Source organism: Aspergillus sclerotioniger, assembly GCF_003184525.1.
Source record: "Aspergillus sclerotioniger CBS 115572 chromosome Unknown BO94scaffold_4, whole genome shotgun sequence".
Classification (NCBI taxonomy): domain Eukaryota; kingdom Fungi; phylum Ascomycota; class Eurotiomycetes; order Eurotiales; family Aspergillaceae; genus Aspergillus; species Aspergillus sclerotioniger.
In genome coordinates, this window is record NW_020290994.1 from 1486241 (window position 1) to 1505993 (window position 19753).

The 19753-nt window shown below is 52.1% G+C and overlaps 4 protein-coding genes across 4 annotated transcripts; 3 read left to right on the forward strand and 1 right to left on the reverse strand.

Annotated features, from left to right (window-relative positions):
• Positions 1 to 550: 550 nt before the first annotated feature.
• On the forward strand, positions 551 to 4627 carry BO94DRAFT_582264 (uncharacterized protein; the record flags this gene model as incomplete). The annotated part of the gene is made up of 4 exons (XM_025615466.1): positions 551 to 1177; positions 1232 to 1350; positions 1401 to 2702; positions 2764 to 4627. The coding sequence occupies 4 exons, from the start codon at positions 551 to 553 to the stop codon at positions 4625 to 4627; spliced, it is 3912 nt and encodes a 1303-aa protein (XP_025471644.1).
• Positions 4628 to 7786: 3159 nt separating this feature from the next.
• Positions 7787 to 12321, forward strand: BO94DRAFT_563410 (ABC transporter ATP-binding protein; the record flags this gene model as incomplete). Its single annotated transcript, XM_025614356.1, has 4 exons — positions 7787 to 7802; positions 8184 to 8285; positions 8310 to 12181; positions 12203 to 12321. 4 exons carry the CDS (start codon positions 7787 to 7789, stop codon positions 12206 to 12208), a joined length of 3996 nt encoding a protein of 1331 aa, XP_025471645.1. The 3' UTR covers positions 12209 to 12321.
• Positions 12322 to 13417: 1096 nt separating this feature from the next.
• Positions 13418 to 17447, forward strand: BO94DRAFT_288593 (putative Rho GTPase activator Rga). The gene is made up of 6 exons (XM_025606687.1): positions 13418 to 13802; positions 13871 to 13901; positions 13976 to 14515; positions 14591 to 16621; positions 16683 to 16778; positions 16831 to 17447. The coding sequence occupies exons 1-6, from the start codon at positions 13728 to 13730 to the stop codon at positions 17328 to 17330; spliced, it is 3273 nt and encodes a 1090-aa protein (XP_025471646.1). The 5' UTR covers positions 13418 to 13727; the 3' UTR covers positions 17331 to 17447.
• A 714-nt stretch (positions 17448 to 18161) lies between these two features.
• BO94DRAFT_531839 (DASH complex subunit ASK1) lies at positions 18162 to 19743 on the reverse strand. The gene is made up of 4 exons (XM_025610988.1): positions 19549 to 19743; positions 19381 to 19487; positions 18428 to 19319; positions 18162 to 18343 (listed from the first exon to the last, which is right to left on the reverse strand). Exons 1-4 carry the CDS (start codon positions 19637 to 19639, stop codon positions 18207 to 18209), a joined length of 1227 nt encoding a protein of 408 aa, XP_025471647.1. The 5' UTR covers positions 19640 to 19743; the 3' UTR covers positions 18162 to 18206.
• Positions 19744 to 19753: the final 10 nt, after the last annotated feature.

Sequence of the window (19753 nt, forward strand, 5' to 3'; positions counted from 1 at the left end):
ATCCCCATGCATCTCAACACCTGCCTTGGCGATTGCTTCCAGGCCCTACATACCGATCCCCTCCGGTCGCTGTCATTGTTTGACTGAACCAGGCCTGTGGAGTCGGCCCGATAAGCGAACAGGCGCGCCGATAAGCGCTGCGAACTTTCCCCGTCACTGCGTCACCTTCCACCCTCGTCGCTTCCTCATCCTTCCTCCTTCAAGATCACATCTCAGATCCAAACAATCACCGCCGTCTCCGTCATTCGTCTGCATTGCGACTGCCCGAAATAGCAGGTATGTGCACTTTCCCTAAGAGCCATCATGTTGGTCCTTCTTATGAACCCCGCCGCGTCCTGCTCCTCTTCTTCCTTCACCCATCACCATACTCATACTCAAGCTTCAATTGCCTGCTTCTACTCTTCTCTAAGCCCTCTGCTCAACGTTCCACGTTGATAAAAATCTGTGTGCTTTCGATTTTGCTCTTTGTGTATTTGTCTTTTTTGCCTTGCGTAGTTGTCTTTCCCGAAAATTTTGTAAACAATCACAAAGATATTGTTTTGTTAACGCTATGTCTTCGATTAGGTTTGACATAACTGTTGGAACGACAGAGCTCGCTCTGTTCGTTACCTTGTTCTTGTTTTTCAGCATTTTCAAACTTCTGTTTTTCCTCGCTACTTTTGCCTTTATATATGCCTTACTGAACAGAAATCCGGCGGAGCTCAAACTTCTTCTTGCGAAGATGGAACACAAAGCCGCAGAGCTGGTGGCTATTCTGAAGAACGCCAATCTAGCTATCGATGCCAAGGTTACTTTTCTGAACGGCGTCAAGTCCGACATCAAACAGAAAAACGTCCCCGAGGACGCAGTCCCATCTATCTTTGAGGCCTTGCGGTTGTCCATCGGCTCCCAACATTTGGCACTTCTGTCTGCTGGGTACTCTACACTGGGCCACTTCCTCAAGCGTCTTTTCATTCAGGGACAACATGATTTGGTTGCTTTGCAAGGTCGTCACCTTTATCCCCTGCTTTTGGAGCGCCTGGGTGATCACAAGGAGCGGATTCGAGCCCAGGCGGCCCAAGCCTTTACTGACATATGGCCTGCTGCTGGTCGCGAAGTTGAACAATATGTGCTGGATCTTGCTCTTGCAGGCAAGAATAACCGAGCAAAGGAAATGAGCATGCTCTGGCTTGCGAACGTAAGTCTTCCTCCGCATCCGGTTTCGACCACGCCTAACTGATGTCTGCTGCAGATGACGAAGAATCATGGGTTGCTCTTCCGTTCGTACGTTCCGAGCCTCGTTGCATGTCTGGAGGATGCCGATAGTACCGTTAGAGATACGGCTAAGTCGACGGTGGTCGACCTGTTTCAGTAAGCTTTGTCGTTTTTCTTTGCATGACTCTGCCGCTAACAAGAGCTAGGGACGCACCCGCACATGCCAAGTCTGACCTTCGAAGACAAATGAGCGAGCAGAAAGTCAGGAAGTCAATTGTCCACACTATTCTGGCTAATATTGGCCTGGACTCCGATGAGCCAGAGCATCTTTCTCGTCCGGCTTCCCGCGTTAGTCAACGTCCGGCTTCCCGCGCGAGTCAACGTCCGGTTTCGCGGGCTTCGCGGTCTGAAAGTATTGACACGGTCATTCGCCATCTTGCCGGGCCCGTCTCCCCTCAGAAGCTTACTGCCATCGCAGCGCCCGATACAGTGACCCCGCGACTTCCCCGGCCCGTCTCCCCTCAGAAGACTACTGCCAGTGCAGCGCCCGACACAGTGACTCAACGGCTTCCACGACCCGTCTCCCCTCAAAAGCCTACTGCCAGCGCAGCACCCGATACTACTACTCAACGTCTTCCACGGGGCGGGAAGCCTACTGCCATCGCAGCGCCTGATAATGTGACTCCGCGGCTTCCACGGCCCGTCTCCCCTCAGAAGCCTACTGCCAGCGCAGCACCCGATACTACTACTCAACGTCTTCCACAGGGCGGGAAGCCTACCGCCAGCGCAGCGCCTCCCAAGTCGACGCCTGGCACTATCTTGCAAGAGGATGAAAACGTTGAACCGCTCATCGTTTCATCTTCCCGAGAATTGGATAATATCTTTCGTACCATGATTCCTTACTTCGAAGGACGTGAGTCCGAGGACAACTGGATGCACCGTGAGAAGAGTGTTCTCACCCTCCGTCGGCTCTTGCATGGCAATGCACCTCAAGCTTACCCTCAACCACTAATGTCGGCCATTAAATCGATGCTGGACGGCATTTTCAAGGCTGTCAATTCACTTCGAACCACGTTGGGAGCAAATGGCTGCCTCCTGGTTCAGGATATCGCCACACAGTGTGGTCCAAGTATGGATTCTAGCATGGAGATTATCATGCAGAACCTCATTAAGCTGTGTGCCAGCATGAAGAAGATCACCGCGCAGAATGGATATACCACTGTTGACATCGTCATTGGGCATGTGTCATTTACGCAACGTATCCTGCAGCACATTACTAGCGCCTCACTGGACAAAAATGTCCAACTGCGTCTGTATTCAGCTGGGTGGATGAAAACGTTAATCACTAAGCAAGCCAGCAACAAGGCTTCCATTGAACACGGCGGCGGTCTTGAACTAATTGAAAAGGGTCTCAAGAAGGGCCTCTCTGATGCCAACCCTGACGTTCGCCAAGCAATGCGGCGCACTTTTTGGACGTTCTATAACGTTTGGCCCATCAGAGCCCAAGCGTGAGTTTTCAGCTTCGAGTTCTCGCAAAGCCATTGAGAATGCTCTGCTAACGAAATACAGTATAATGTCCGATCTGGATGTTAAATCACGGTCGCTGCTGGAGAAGGATCCAGCAAATCCGAATGTCGAACACGCGAACACCGATGTCTCGAAGACACCGGCAAAACCACCGCGAAGCGTTGCTGCTCTCAAAGAGGCAATTGCCGCGCATAAGAAAAAATATTACGCTCCGAAGCAAGCATTACCCCCGCGACCTGAGTCGTCCTCCTCTCATGTCTCATCTCTGTCTTCCGCCCCTATGCGGCCAGCGGCGAAGAAGCCTCAACCCGCCATTCGAAACACGAACGAACAGACGCAGCCTGTCATTGCCTTGAAAGAAAGCGAAGACAACTCCTTGAATCAGGATATCACCACTGTATTGAAAGAGAGTGAAGTGAACTCCTTGAATCAGAACATCGTCACTGCTTCAAAAGAAAACAAAGTGAACTACTTGGATCAGGATCATGCAAATATCTGGAAAGAAAATGAAGTGAACTCCCTGAATCAGGACATTGTCACTGTTACAAAAGAAAGCGAAGCGAATCACTTGGATCAAGATCATACCACGGCTTGGAAAGAAAGAGAAGCGAATCACTTGGATCAGGATTGTGCCACCATCTGGAAAGAAAGCGAAGCAAACTCCTTGAATCAGGACATTGTCACTGCGTCAAAAGAAAGCGAAGCGAATCACTTGGATCAGGATCATATCACGGTTTGGAAAGAACATGAAGCGAATCACTTGGATCAGGATTGTGCCACCATCTGGAAAGAAAGCGAAGCGAATCACTTGGATCAGGATCATACCACGGTTTGGAGAGAGAGTGAAGCGAATCACTTGAATCAGGATCATACCACAGTTTGGACCGAAGGTGAAGCCAGCTCATCTCATAAGGAGGAGATTCAGGAAAGGTCAAACGAAAACGACTTTTTCGAGCAATCCTGCCATCCCACGCTAGGATTGGTCGAGACAGCAGAGGAGGTTACCAGACCAACGAGTCAGAAAGAAGTTGTGGATAGTCCTTCCGAGTCCACCCCATCGAAACTTGACGAGAATCAGGATTCACCACTCCCGCCGTTGCGCGTTGCACGTACCCGTCGTGTCAGTGTCAGTCTTCGGGCGGAGGATTATACCACTGCCGCTAGGCGGAATTTGGAAAACTCCATCCCTCGGATACTCTCCAGGGATATGGACCTTCTTGGTTACCACAAGTTGCAGCGTCTGATTCAGTTCCATGATCGGATATATGATGAAGAGGACCAATACATGGTGTTCCTCAACGCACTCCTTGCTGAGCTTGAAAGGGCACCCGAAGCGAAGCAAGTGGGTAGCCGCCGTCTTCTTGATTACAAAACTCAAGTACTTGCCACAGTCAAATGCACCTTTCAACACCTGAAGAAATTGGTGGAAGACCCATCTGCTTCCACAATAACACTGGGCGGGTTCTGTACTCGCATCCTTAAGGCGCTTGTCAGGGCAAGAATGCATTACGAGGGATCCTGCTATCTCGCGTCAGGAATGGCCAAAATGGCAGAAGAGGTTATCGCACAGACGGATCAGATAGAAGCTGTGGATACCCTCGTGCTTATGATGATGGACGAGGACCTCAGCACCCGTTCCCTGGCAATGGGATTCACTATATTGACCACGATTTTACGGAGAATGAATACTTCGGGATACCGTCTTCCCCCTCGCTTGGTTGAAAAGGTCGGTGGTCCGGCTTCCCGTTATCTAACGGTGAGACATTCGGAAGTGAGGCAGCAGGCTACGCAGCTGGCCGTCCAGCTACGGAAGATGACGCCCAACGAGGGGAGTTTTTGGAAGCTGTTGGGGGAGCCCAACGAGAACTCAAGAAAATTATTGACTTATTATATTGCTAAAGGATGAGAGAGTGGGTGATTGACTGTTGTGGCTGTTGTATTTATTACCTTGCAGAGTAGCCAAACAAGAATACTCATATTCATATTCATTTCCTGTTCCATTCATGTAGCGCCGGTGTTGAGTCCCGCCTGCTGTCTACCCTCCGGAGTCAACCACCATCTCTACTGCTCGGACGATATCATTAGACTAGGATACTCTCCCGATTCTTCCTGCCCTACGGTGGATCCATACCCACCGCACTTTTCCTCGGCAGTGTGAGCTCTTGCAGGTTTCTGCCGTCCGAAAAGCCACAGGAGGGACTGCGAGGGGTGATCCATCCACAGTCTCTTCGTATTGGCAATTTCTGGGAGTCTCTGGATCGCGGGCTCAACTCGGTGACTAGTTCGCCGGGAAAATCCTCGAAGATTTCCACGCCGTTCAGCAAGTCCATCAATCTCCCCGGCGCGCTTGGCAAAGACAAGACCGTGCGATTCCGAGCCAGCAATCGACCGATGTTCTACAGGTCAGAATCTTCCCGCCTAGATTACCCTCTATTCTTATGTTCGAATTCTCTTTTGATGCTTACGATCCAGTATCTGATATGATTATCTAACCGATTGATAGGATGGGGTCTAGGATAGACATGAGATTTACACCACCACCGTTCCTGTATTCCAGTCCAAGCGAGATGGTTCCAATTCCATCACACCGTCACTGATGCTGAGAGGGTGGATGAGGCCGTTCGTCTAATATAGGACATATGTTTGAGTACCATTTTTCTACGCGATTGATTCACCACGTCGCTTCATTATTCCACCCCTGCTATGCTGGTGGTGACGCTGACGGTTACTCGTTGCGATCAGTACGGTTGCTTGGTCTTGATGTTGATGCTTCTTGATTGATACTACTGTAAAAAGGAACGAATCGAGTTGGGAAGGGTCGGTGCTGAGTCTTGGGTAAGTGGAAGTGTTTTGTTTGGGGGGTTGTAGGATCAATCGATCGAGTGAGTAGGTGGAATGCAGGGGGATTTGGTGATGGGGATTGTTTTGGATTGAGGGATTTGGGGTTCTTGGTTGAGGTGGTTGTGTTTTGTGGTGAGAAGGGTTTGAGGGAGAGACGTGCTGAGTCTTGGGGGTTTGTATTTATCTATGTCGGGAGTGTGTTTGTTGTTTTTGATGTTGTGGTCGGATTTTTTGATTCCGGCGGAGTTGGGGAATTAGCTGCCCGTACGAAGGCCATACCAAGTAACTAGTGCCCAAATAGTGGAGAGGAAAAAAGAAAATAAAAAGAAACGATGAAGAAGAAATACGTTGATCAAGAAACATGGGAAGAACAGTCTCAAAAGTAAACAAAGTCTAAATGTTGGGCAAGCATTTCTTCGAGTCGCGGCGGCATTCGATGTGGGGATGGCGGCCGGTGTACCCCGTACATTAAAAGATTTCAGAGAGGGCAGTCGAAAAGTGCCTCAAGAAAGTTTCCTCTAGATATCCGTACGTCTATCCCTTACGTCAGAAACTTGTCGATCCTTTGGGTAGGAACAGCAAGTAAAATGAAAAACAAAAATGAACAGGATCTAATCAGATCAGCATCTAATCAGATTCATGGGCCGCGGTCGGGGTTTATCAATCGATCAGATTAGATAAAGGAAATGGAATGTTCTGAATCGAAGGACATCGGCCCCTGGACGGGCCTTGGAAGTTGGAAGTGTTGAATATTAATCAACAGGAAACCTGTCTTCAGGAATCAGGCAATTAGGAGCTGCTAGAACTAGTACTAAACGTGCCCGATGGGGGTAAAAGGCGCCATCTGATAACTTGGGACGCTCCATCGGTGACCCCATCAGAGGTGGGATTGCGGATCCTAGTCTCTATCCCTCCCGCGCTAGTATGGTCGCTCTCCATTTCTAGAATATTACTGGAATCCTTTGTATCTGAAGGAGTGGTCATGTGTTTTTCATATCGTTGGGATTCGCTGAAGTAGTCTGTTGCAGAACACAAAATTTTGTAGTTATCTCATCATGATGACACAATAATAGAAGCTGGCAGAGACGAACAAAAAGGAAGTGGTCGTACGAGCGGGAAATGGATGAGTCACAAATTTGAAAGGCGCTAACAGACATGAACCACTGGTTGTTAGGGATGGGCAGGAGAATTATCGGACAATGGATCTGCAATGTGCAGTCTGCAAACTGCACCGACATTAACCTATGAAAATTTCATGTGAAGGTTCGTACCAGAATGAAGGGATTCGATGAGCCGGAGGAATAAGACGGAAGATGGCAGAAGCAGGGACTTCCCCACCGCGGAACCCGAAAAGGCAGGTGATTGGAGGGGGAGCCTGTAGATGAGGGAACCGGCCAGCAGAAAAGCAACCGAATTATCAGATGAACCCAACATGTCGGTCCATCCAGCCACGTCCCACGCCCAGAACCTTGGCGCCTGATGCCTCGGTTGGAGGATTATGATTTCGTTCCCATTCCATTTTCTCTTCTTTTCCCAAAGAAAGAATTGTTCTGGATTAGCTGGTCTGCTGTCAGACACATGCTTGACTCCTTCCTGAGAAATCGGAGGTGATCACTTCGGCTAATACTTAATACCTACTTAACAGTACAGTTAGTCCCAGTACAGTTACAGCGATCCCAGGAACCGACCTCCCACTGGCCCCACTGCGTTTAGAAGAGAAACGCCCAATGGTCGATCTTCCTTGCCATACTGTGTAACAGTCCCGACTGATTCGCGTGCTCAGCCTGGGTGCTTTCAGAATACAGCGTCTGATGGGCCAGCGCCCCTATCTACTAAGAACAGGTCACTCCCATGTTCCTCCTTACTAGGCCTAGTATTAGTTCTTGCCTGCCGAGTGGAGATCCAGTTCTGATTGTTCCTTGGATCCTCCGTCGGCCACCAGTTAAGCGGGACCCTCTTTCCCAGTGGTGGTCGACTTTGGGGGTTATCTGATTTCTCTTACTCATGGCTTTCCCGGTGACTGATGGTGTCAACTGTCTACTTCGTACCTACAACTCGGCCCCAAGTCTTAGCTCGTCAGGGCCGCAACCGGAGCCGCCGTGATGGGAAATGGATCCCCTCCTTGGTTGTCCTCTTTTTTCTGACGCCCTCTCATCATTATACCCCTCTCCCCTTCCTTTCTTCTCCCCCAGCTGCGATACCAGTACTGTCTGATCTGGCAGGGATGCGTTCCTGGAAGTGTATGCACGAGTGTATAGGTTCACTCCTCCATTATTGCTCGACCATCTTGCAGGGGATCCGAGCCACACCTCTTCAGTTGAGGGATTCTGGAGCTGCCGCTCCCTGGCTCCCTGTGCGCCTCTTTCGTTGAGACTTCGCCAAAGAAGCTCCGGCAATTTCTACGGCGCCTTTTATTCACAGGATTCACACTGTCCCTTCCATCAGGAACTCTCGTCCCGAAAATCCATCATGGCAGACTCAGGCTCAGCACATGAGCGACAGGAAAGCTCCAATGGCATCAGCGACTTGGTATGTTGTCGTTCTTTTTGTTCAGTGAGAAGGGCGACCTAAAAGCAGGCTGACAGTGGCCCACTTTCACGTTTAGGCGCAATGCGTCAAAGGGCTTGTCCCAACAAAAGCAGACCTGAAGAAGTTCTTCGCCTACATACACCTCCTGTTCTCTCTGGATTACACGATGTTCGACGTATTCCTCATCGTCTGCGGTGTGATCTCCGGAATCGCTGGAGGAGTTCCATTCCCACTACTTGGCATTGTCTTTGGTGATCTGATCAACGACCTCAATTCGACCACTTGCTCCACTTCGAGTAGTGCTTCATCAGAACTCTCGTCCAGCGTGCGCACCAAGGTCCTATATGTTGTCTACATTACCATAGCGAACTTCTTCATCATCTACATCTACACGTCATGTTGGTGCTTGGTGAGTGAGCGTCTTGCACGCCGCTATCGCAGGCGATACTTTGAAAGTGTAATCCGACAGGACATGGACTTTATCGAGTCCCTTCCCTCTGGTGATGTAATATCCCGTCTGGTCAGCGATATCGAGACCGTGCAGATGGGATCTTCGGAGAAGGTAGGCCTAGTGATCGCGACCGTGTCATACTTTGTGACCTCGTATATCGTGGCTTTCATCAAGGTGCCAAAGATTGCCGGCATTCTGATATCCGTGGTGCCTTGCTTCTTACTCATGTCCCTGGTGGGCGGTCATTTCATCAAGAAATATGCGAGCCGCGTCACAGCCAATATCAATGCAGCTACATCCATTGCCTCATCCAGCTTGTCGCACTTGACCCTGGTTCACACCTTCAATGCTAATGACCGTCTGGAACAACGGTTCGCCACTTACCTCTCCAGATCATCCATGGATGCGCTCAAAAAAGCCGGGACACACGCCGCACAGCTTGGATTCTTGTACTTTGTCGCCTATTCAGCCAACGCCCTGGCCTTCTGGGAAGGTTCTCAGATGATTTCCGACTCAGTAGCTAGCAGCAACTCGGGCATCTCTGTGGGTGCTGTGTACACTGTTATCTTCGTGCTTATCGATGCGTCATTCATTTTGAGTCAAGTTGCGCCCTTCATCCATGTATTCGCCTCTGCGGCCGGTGCCTCGGAGCGGCTCCTCGCCGTAATCAATCGCCAGTCCGCCATTGACGGAACCGCAGAAGAAGGCGATAAGACGGCGAGGTTCGGGGAAGAGAGCATCGAATTCCATGATGTCCACTTCTCGTACCCGGCTCGTCCGGATGTTCCTGTTCTCCAGGGAATGAGCTTTGTCATTCCCCCAAAGAAGCATACCGCCATTGTCGGACCTTCTGGTGGTGGAAAGTCGACTGTTGTGTCTCTCTTGGAACGGTTTTATGATCCTAAATCGGGAGAGGTTATGATTGGGGGAAAGAGTTTTCGTGATCTCAATGTTCGGCATTTGCGAAGTAATATTGGTTTCGTCCAACAAGGACCGTCCCTGTTGGATCGGACAATCCTCGAAAACATCGCGTACGGCCTGGTGTCCTCTTCTGCAGAGACACACCGGCGCTTAGCCCCGTTAATTCTCGATTCAAGCCTCCCGGACCTTACTGAAAAGATAAGGGAAGGCATGTCGGAGACGAATGCTCTGACAGGCTTTGACAGTTGCGTGGCCGAGATTGTACAACTGGTGAGGCAGGCGGCCGCCAGCGCCAATGCCCTCAACTTCATTGACGCCTTGCCCCATGGATTTGCAACCAACGTGGGAACGGCCGGAAATCAGTTGAGTGGAGGCCAGAAACAACGAATTGCGCTTGCCCGAGCTCTCGTGCGAGAGCCGTGCCTGCTCATCCTCGATGAAGCCACGGCTGCCTTGGATTCCACCAGCGAACAGCTTATTCAGGCTGCGCTGGCCAAAGTCTCCAAAAGGATTACCACTGTTTCCATTGCGCACCGACTAGCCACTGCCAAAGATGCACATAAGATTGTCGTTGTTCAGGCGGGGCGCGTTACAGAGGAAGGCTCTCATGCGGAGCTCGTAGCCCAGGGTGGTGTTTATGCAGACATGGTCCGGCTTCAGAACCTGGGCAACTTGAGTGTCGAAGACCTACAGACCCCCAAAGACATGATCCGCAATGCACCAACAACGAGCAGTCTTCATGAAAGTGTGCAGCCCACTGATGAGAAGGAAGCCTTGGTAGGAATCGGCGGGTCAGATGTTACAGATGATACGATGGTCGTTGAGATGCCCCCGGCTTCCAAAGATGGCACCGATGGCAGCAAGAAGCAGAAGAAGAAACACAAACGTTCAACCTGGTTCACTATTAAGTATACCTTCTCGCTGATACGGACTAACATGCCGTTGATTTCCCTTGGCCTCTGTATGTCTGTTATCATTGGTGGCAGCTACTCAGCTGAAGCAATCGTTTTTGGCCATACAGTAGGCAGTTTAAGCCCATGCAGACCTTCTGCTGCAATCCGTGACAGCGGTGATCTCTATGGGTTGCTGTTCTTCATCCTTGCCCTGGTTGAGCTCACGGCAAACGTGGTGGGCGGTTGCGCGTTTGGCTGGGCAGCCGATAAAATCTTGTACCGTATCCGAGTGTTGTCTCTGCGGTCGTTGCTCAACCAAACCATACAATGGCATGGCATGGAGGAGCGAACTCCAGGAACTTTGATCACCTATATCACCGGTGACGCCGCTTCGCTGAGTGGCATTACCGGATCCACCATTGGCCTCCTCCTTGCTACTGCCGTAAACCTGGTGGCCGGCTTGGTGATATCATTTGCCATCGCATGGAAGATCACTATCGTTCTGTTTCCGACAATTCCTATCTTGTTGGTGGCGGGCATGATGAAGCTCCGTGTCCAGGCCAAGTACGCCGAACGGCATCAGAAGGCATTTGCCCAGGCGACGGCCATCACCGTCGAGGCCGTAGACAACATCCGCGCCGTTGCCGCATTCTCCCTCGAAAAGCAATCCCAGGAAGTATTTGGCAGAGCCCTGCGCCGTCCATACCGGGATACAATGAAGGCCATTGCACATGGCAACGCCTGGCTGGCTTTGGCGTTCAGTATCAGCAACCTGGTTTATGCCCTTGCGTATTGGTGGGGGTCGAGGCAGGTGGCATCGGGGCTGTACTCTCAGACCCAATTCTTCATTGTTCTACCTGCCTTGCTATTCAGTACGCAATCTTGTGGTCAGATGTTTGCTCTGGCGCCGGATATTTCCAAGGCCCGTCTCGCGTCGTCCAACATTGTCGACCTGCTTACCACCCGCTCCGCGGAAGAGGAGCTGGCACCGGGTTCGATGCAGAGCTTTCAGTTTCCGAGCAGCCTGCTCGAGGAAAAGGCCACCGTGCAAGATGTGGAGGCTGCTGAGAAGCCGCACTGTACGACGCGGCGGACGAATGACAACGGTATTGGCGCTCAGCTCCGAGGGGTGCATTTTACCTATCCAAACCGGCCTGAACGCCCGATCCTACGAGGACTTAACATCGACATCAAGCCCGGTCAGTTCTGTGCGCTAGTCGGACCTAGCGGATCGGGCAAGTCGACGACCTTCGCTATGCTGGAGCGGTTCTACCGACCCGCGTCGGGGTCGGTAATTATCGACGGAATCGATGTGACCCGGCAACTAGGCACCGAGTTCCGTGACGATATTGCGTTGGTGCCACAAGAGAACGTTCTATTCGAAGGCACAGTTGCCTTCAACATTGGCCTGGGTGCCTGTCCTGGCCATGAAGCTAGACAGGAGGAGATCGAAGAGGCGTGTCGTATGGCTAACATCCACGACGTGATCATGTCCCTGCCAGACGGGTACCAGACCATGTGCAGCCACGACGGCAAGCAGTTCTCAGGCGGGCAGCGCCAGCGCCTTTCCATTGCCCGGGCACTGGTGCGGAAGCCACGACTCCTCCTGCTGGACGAGTCGACGAGCGCACTGGATGTGGAGTCGGAGAAGAAGATCCAAGAAGCGCTGGCGACGCTAGCGGGCCGGACGACGATTGTAGCGATCGCGCATCGGCTGAACACGATCCACCGAGCGGATCGGATCTATCTGATTGAGGAGGGCCGTTGTGCAGAACAAGGGACGCACCAGGAGCTGATCCAGCGCAGTGAGACGTATCGGACAAGTGTGATCCACCAGTCGCTGGAGACCTAACCATGACGGGAGACTGAAACACGGGGATCTCAGAAGAGAAAAGGAAAAAGAGCCCCTGGATAATCAGACGATGGTCACCCAACTGAACGACAAGACCCCTCATCCATGCCGAGATTTGGAGGTGTCTAATGTGATCGCAATTTGGCGAATCTGCTACCTCCCTATACGTGGGATTCGTACTGCATCTGACAAGGTTAGATTTTGGGGGGAAGGGGGGGCGGGGTGTTAAAAAGGATATAGGGACTGAGACTTACATCGGTTTAATAGCGTTTGATGGGCGTTTTGGAATTGGATGGATGCTGGGTACATAAGGATTTTTGGGTGTAGATATAGTCAGACATCCTATAGACTGGAGAGATTAATTGGACGTTGCTGCAATTGATGGCTGCCTGAGGTGTTAGAAACCGAGCCGTACCGTACGACCATTACCGTTGATACCGGCGGAGACAGTCCAAACCCTCCTGATTGGGCAGGTGGTTAGTATCGTATTCGGGTCCCTCGTATGGGGCCTTGATGGGGGGCCCGGCTCCAGGCTTCCAGGCCATTCACTGGAAGGCTGATTCGCGATGAATGAATTGATGTATTCCCCAGAGAAGGATTGTCGAGACAATAGGCCTGGCCACAATAGTGATTGCAGACATAATGGCGGGTGAATGAGTTGATGAGGGGATGGATGATGGGTTCCCGCAGCGAGTCTATCTGAAACGACACTCTCTGTTTGGTGTGTTTCATTTCGGCCTCAAACTCTCTTTCGTCTCGTTCTCTCGTTCGCCTAGTACTCAGTTACCTAGGTCTGCTACTCTCCTCCCCCTGCTCGTCCTCTGACCCGTTCGTTGACTGGCTCTTGATCTTTTTCCTTTTTTTTTTCTCTTTTTTATTCTTTTGTTTTTTCTTCCCCTACCAATCTGACGAAGCGGTGGTGGTAATCCAGCTGCAGCAGCTGCATGGTCAGTCCTCGGTAGTTCCCCCCCCCTCTGCCGCTGTGCCCCTGGTCTGGTCTGGCGGCCGCTCGTCACCAATTTCCAGTGCTATTGCTCTCCGTGCCTCCCCCCCCTCCCCTCCTCCACCATGTTGACCCTGGCCGATCTGCCACTAACCCTGTTATTAATCTAATCACTCTACTAGACTCGTTAATCTTTTATGATCCTGTTGCTGTTCCTTGCTGGTGGGAGTTAATTGCTTTCATTCCGCGCGCGGACTCGTGTCCTCCCCCGGCACCACAGACACCCTCCCCCGTCTTCACTGGCATCATTCTGCACTTCCCCGGCCGTATGGTATTCTACCGATCTTTCCTTTCTTCGCACTGGGTGGGCATTCACATTTTCTACCGCATTTGTCGCATCCGTAACGGGATCTCGAGACCCCCCTTCGACTTCAACGACTCGCTCTGATTTTAGCATCGCGGGCGCGTCTTCAATATTTCTTCGTCCTTATCCCCCTTCGCCTCCTCCTATCTGCCTGAGCATCTCGCCTTGCTCAACTCAATTTTTTCGATCGCTACTCGAGCGAGGAGTACAGGATGGAGTCTCCCGCGTATCCAGAGTCCCCCATGGACCAGGATGATATCCCGTTCCCTTGCAAGGGCTGTGGAGAGGTATGCTGAAGGCGCTGGCTGGAGAATCAACGGGCACCGCATGCTAATCTAGCCTTTTCCGCGGATAGATTCTGGAAGAGGGCAAGGCTTTCGAACTTGGTAGGTTTGCATCGAGTCTTCCGTCTTTATCTTTCAACAAGTGGCTGACCGCTCTTTTTTCCACCCCCGTGTAGCGGGCAATCGATGGCACATTGAATGTTTCTGCTGCAGCACCTGCGGTACCCTTCTCGATTCCGACGCACACCTACTACTCCTCGGAGACGGATCGTTGATTTGCAGTAACTGCACATACAGCTGCAGCTCGTGTGGAAATAAGATCGAGGACCTTGCCATTTTAACGGGCGAGCAAGCCTTCTGCGCACAGTGCTTTCGATGCCGGAATTGTAAAAGGAAAATTGAGAACCTGCGCTATGCTCGAACCTCACAGGGTATATTTTGTATGGACTGCCATGAATCACTCATGCAGCGGCGGAGAAAGAGAAATCGGAATGTTCCACCCTCTAGGAAACAGCCCCCAGGGATAAAACTAGACAAGTCACTTCCATCCTTGCCTTCAGAGGAGGCCGAACCGAGATCTCACGGCTCGGACGATCCAGCTGCCGATGCTTATTCCGATACGACTCCCGATGCGACATTGCGAGGAGCTGCGCCTGCGCTGGACGCAGGAAGGGGCAGAAGCTCGTCTGCTACTCGCGCGCCTGTTGATAATCAAGGTAAGATGGCCCGCACCAGGTGAACTGCATGGTGTGTTATGGAGAACGTCGGATTAACTCGTGATCTTATTTTAGATAACCTGATCCTCCCTTCGAGCACTTACCGAAGCAATCGACACTCAATCATCCCCCAAACCGAAGTAGAGAGCGGGGGGGAGTTCCTGATTCCTGTCGCATTTGACCCCTCCGAAGAACAACGCCCCCCTCGCGGACAGTTACCTTCCACAACTTACCAAAAATCGCCTCAGGAATCGGAGACTTCGTCTCCGCATATTGCGTACCAGGAGAAAGGCCGGGATCGCGTCGACCTTGACGCGGCACGTTGGCGTCAGGATGACCTCGCTAACGGCTTAAATACTGCCAGGTCGGCATCCGCTCGCAGTTCCAGGTCAGACCTGGGTCGCAAGGAGACCAGCACTTTCTCCACACCAAGCCCCGAAAGCACTAAATCAGCGACCGCTCAGAGAGACGGCTTAGCTTCAGACTTCCAGAGGGCTGCGGGTGACAACATTGCCACACTCCCGATTCGACCTTCTCATGAGCTGCGTCGGTTGCACGAGACCACGGGGTCGGTTGACTCATCGCACTCATTCTTATCCTCTTCGAGCATACAACATCCCAAACGGGCCGACTCCCTGGAGGGTAGGCTGCATCAGGCCCCAAGAAAGGAAGTCGGCACGTCGCCTCGCCCGCCGTCCGTCACCCCCAGCGACCAGTGGAGCGAAAGATCTACAGACCGGACGGGTGCCAGCAAGAGTACTCCGAGGACCGGTGAATCCGCCTGGACTCCGCGCAGCGAAGTGAATGAACCGCCTAAACCTCCCGCGCGACCCAACTCAATCAGCACTCTTCAACAGGTCGAGGCCTATCGCCAAACTGATGGTGCAGGTTCTCCATCGTTACTGCGGTATAGTGGCGGAGCGGACTTCACTATGGAGGAAGATATGGCCCGAATTATGGGCTCTGATGACGGAAATTCTACGCAGACAAGCGAGTCCTTCCTCCGACGCGTCTCCAACTCCGTGCGCCACGGCCGTTCCTACAGCGACAAAGGATCTCGCCTCTCAAGGGATGCCAAATGGCCCAAGTCACCTGTCAATGGATCCGCTGCGATACCCGATCTGGCAAGCATCTCTCCCGAGAATGCGGGACCGGAGGAAGTGGCGTGGCTGCGGAGCGAGCTACGCAAGGAACGGCAGCGTGTGTTTGATCGGGAGCAGAAGATTGCTGAGATGGAAGCGATGCTGAACGCAAGTGCAGATGTCAAGCAGGTGAACACTGAGCTGCACGAAAAGCGGTCTACCATGGTGGTCTTAGACGCCCAGAAAGAGATTGCCATGCGCGAGCTCTCAGTGCTGACCGATCATCTCGAGGCCGAAAAGCGTGGAGGCGGCGGCTCTCTCGACCTTGGCAAGCTGACCAACCATGTCTTGAGGGAGTTTGTGGAATCTATTTCGAAGCTGAAAGAGACCTTTACACCACAAATCGAGGAACTGGTGCAGAAACGTAACGAGGCTGCAGAGGAATTGGCGAACCTGAACCGTATGAAAGACAAGAGCTTCCAGGAATTCGAGCAGTTGTCCTCGAAGAATGCCCAACTAGCGGAACTGAACAACCAGCTGGTGCATCAGATCCAGGAGCTCTACAAGGCCAACCCGACTGACGGCCGCGGTGCCAACGGTCTTGGTATCTACTCGCATGGCAAGGAGAAGTCGTTGTCCGCCATCGATGCTCTGAAGGCGGCCAACAGCGATTTGGTTCCTACGATAGCAACGACGAACATCTCAGAAGAGGTGGAACCCGCCACGGCTACGATCGTTCCGGGTCCCCAGGTGGTTAGCATCCGAAAGGGACAGCCTCGCAAGTTTAACTGGAAGAAAGGAGGCCAGAACGTCGCCAAGGGTGTTACCAAAGGCCTCAAAGGTGCCTTTATGTCCAGTGAAAACGCGCCAGCAGAGGGCAACCCGGGTCTGCCACGCTCTCAAACGCAGGACCCCAGTCGCCCCGGATTTGGTTTCTTCGGTAACCCGCGGAGCAAGCAAACAGGACTCCGAATGCCGCAAACCGAGAGTGTCCCAGTCCTGGCTGAAGCTACTACCCCTGGAGGTAAGCATTTAGTTCTATACCTTCGGCTTGTAGGCTAGCAGCAAACTAACACATCTCACAGGACTTTTTGGTACCGATCTGGAACAGCGTATGGAGCAGGAGAAAAGCATCATCCCTGCCATTATCACCCGCTGTATCCAAGAAGTCGAACTACGAGGTATGCTGTGCCAGTTATGGGGGTGTGTTCGGGAAGCTAACTGTCACTCTAGGCATGGATATGGAGGGTATCTACCGCAAGTCCGGCGCCAGTTCTGCGATTCAAACCATTCGAGAAGGCTTTGAGCGCTCTCCACAGGACTACGATATCTCCGACCCTGATCTCGATATTCATGCCGTGACGTCCGCTTTGAAGCAATACTTCCGCAAGCTGCCCATGCCGCTTATCACGTTTGATGTGTACGAGAAAGTCATTGATTCGGGGGAGATCGCTTCTCAGTCCGCTCGGATTGAAAGCCTACAGAAGAGTCTTCGGGATCTGCCACGCGTTCACCAGGATGTGCTCGAGTTCCTGGTGTTCCACTTGAGGCGCGTGGTTGAGCGTGAAAAGGAGAATCTTATGACCAGCCAGAACATCGCTGTGGTGTTTGCTCCAACCATCATGCGGCCCGAGAGTCTCGCACGGGAGATGACTGATGTGCAAAAGAAGAATGAGGTTTTGAAGTTTTTAGTCGAGAACTGTCAGGAGATCTTCATGGGGATGCAAGGGTAGAAAGCCCGTCTCGTCTCGTCTCGTCCTCTGCCATCTCCGGCCTGGTCCAGGGTGAGCGAGGATGATGCGGACGGCGTTCTTCCCCCCTTTCTTTTCCTTCTTAATCGCTCTTCCCCTCCTTTGGCTCCCGAAAGGACACGCCTTTTCATACCATTTTCCTTGTTCGTTAGAATACCCCGAGTCCTGTCAACTGACAGTTGTACATATATCGCGGCGGCGTGGCTGATTGATTGATGGACCCTTTTATTCGCTCCCTCCCCATCCCCATCCCCATCCCATACGTTACATACCCTCCCTATTTCTTCCATCCCTCACCAATCTCAAAGCAGCCCCTGCTTCCATCATCATCATCATCATCATCATCATCATCATCATCATCATCATCGCCTTCTCCCCCGTCGATACCCTTATGTGTCCCAGCCCCTACTACTCACGTGTAATCTGTCTCATTTTCCCTCCCTCCATTTCTCCGCTTGATTGAATCCCGCAGGTTCGAAGCTAGTTCTTAGTCATGGTGTCGTCGTTGTTGCTGATGAAGTCGATCTCGTATCGTATCCTGTACGCTGAGTGGTCGGCCGTCTGGAATACCCAGGTTTCGTTATCTGTATGCTTTTGAGTTTGTATGTTGTATACTATGGGTTGTAAGTGAGTGAGTGAGTGGGTGGGTGGATGTGGATGAGCATTGGCGTTGGAGAGGGGCTGGTATGATAGAATAAGGTGTGGTGGTGGTGGTGGTGGTGAAATACTAGCTGTTGTTGGGTATTCATTTTTTTTCTTTATCTACGTGGAAGAGTTTTGCGTATTTGGGGCTGTAGGGATAGATGAGGTACACGTGACACATGGGAGGGAGTGTATATTTGATGTCTAGTATATGTCCTAAAAAGTCTCGTCTTCGAGCCGCTCTACCCGTCGGATGACACTGGGACTTTGCTCGTCGGGTAAGTCATCGGTCGTGTCGTTTGCGCCGGCGGTGAAGAGCAGGTCTTCTACGATGCGCTTTGATGCTTCCCTGGCTGTTGTCACATAGGTTAATATATTATTCATAAGATTGAGAAGAGAATAGAGTTAGGGTGAAAGAGGTGTAGTCATGTACTCACCAGGCGTCTTCATCAGCCGGCTTTGCGGGATATGAAACTGCATTGTCTTCGGCGGACTCGGACCCAAATCCTCATCATCCCCATCGTCAAAATCATCATCGCTATCCCATGCCGATCGTCTCGCGCCACCCCCTCGCGCAGGTGTGAGCACACTCAGTCCAGGCTTCGGGGTAATCCGAAGGTGATTTGCGCTCGGCCTTCTCCTGCGACCCGTATTCGGCGTCTCCGCGCCCTTCATTGGCGATGAAAAGATCTCCGCATGCAGCTGCGGCGCCTCCGGCTCGGGACTGGAGATAGGGGAGTCATCGTACGCGTACTTGCTTTTCGTCTTCGGTGTAACGGTGAATTTGGGCCGGGACTCGTATCCGTATCCCTTTCCAAGCGGGGTGGCTTGCACGCGGTACGTTTTGTCGGGCATCTGATGCATGATTGGGTTTTCGGCTGGAGGGATGAATGGTGACGAGGACATGGGTGTGTGAGACTGGTCATGGGAGTATTCGTCATTGTAGTGGTGGGTTCTGGATGAGGAGTATTTGGCTGGGGTGGTGGGCAGGTAGGGGTCGTTTTCGTCGTCGTCGATGTCATCGTGCTGGAAGCGTGTATCGGTGGAGGGGTGGTCGATGGAGGTTATGGTTGTGTCATCATTGTTATAGTGGTTCTGGTGTGCGGGGATGCGGGGTGTGCTGTGGGAGGAGAGACTGAGAGAGGTGAGTTCGAGGTCGTCGCCTCGGTGGAGTTCGTGGTGACTTTCGTCTGCGACGCTTTCGGTAACAGTTGGGTCTTCTTCTGCGGAGAGGGCGGTTGTTTCTTGAAGGGTGGTGTCACCGGTGGGCTTTTCTTCGTAGCCGGAGAGAGAGACATTGGCGCTGGCCTCGAAGAATTGTTTCCAGAACTGGGTGGAATGTTAATTGACCTGCAGGGGGTGGTTGTCGGGAGTCGGCATGTGTTTATACCTTTGCGCCATCCCAGACGTCACGGGAGCTCTCCGCGTATTGTTCGACGAGGGGGAGAATGCTAGTTGTGACAATGCGGTGGGCTTGGCTAAAGTTGTGATCGATTTCTGGTAAAGTCAAGGTCAGAGGGTGCTTGGGAGGAGCTCTATCAGGTGATGGTGGTAGTACCTTGGAGGGTCAAGGTGATGGATTGCTCGAGCTTCTCAAGCTCCTCTGTGAGCGTGAGGGGGCGCTGCGCCATGGAGGATTGGCGGGACATAATGAGTGGTGGTGGTGCCGCTGATGGGATGTCGTGGTGAGCTATGGGGGCGCACGAGGGCGAAGGTGCTGTTGTCGTTGCTGTCGCTGTTGCTGTTGTTGATGTTGATGTTTT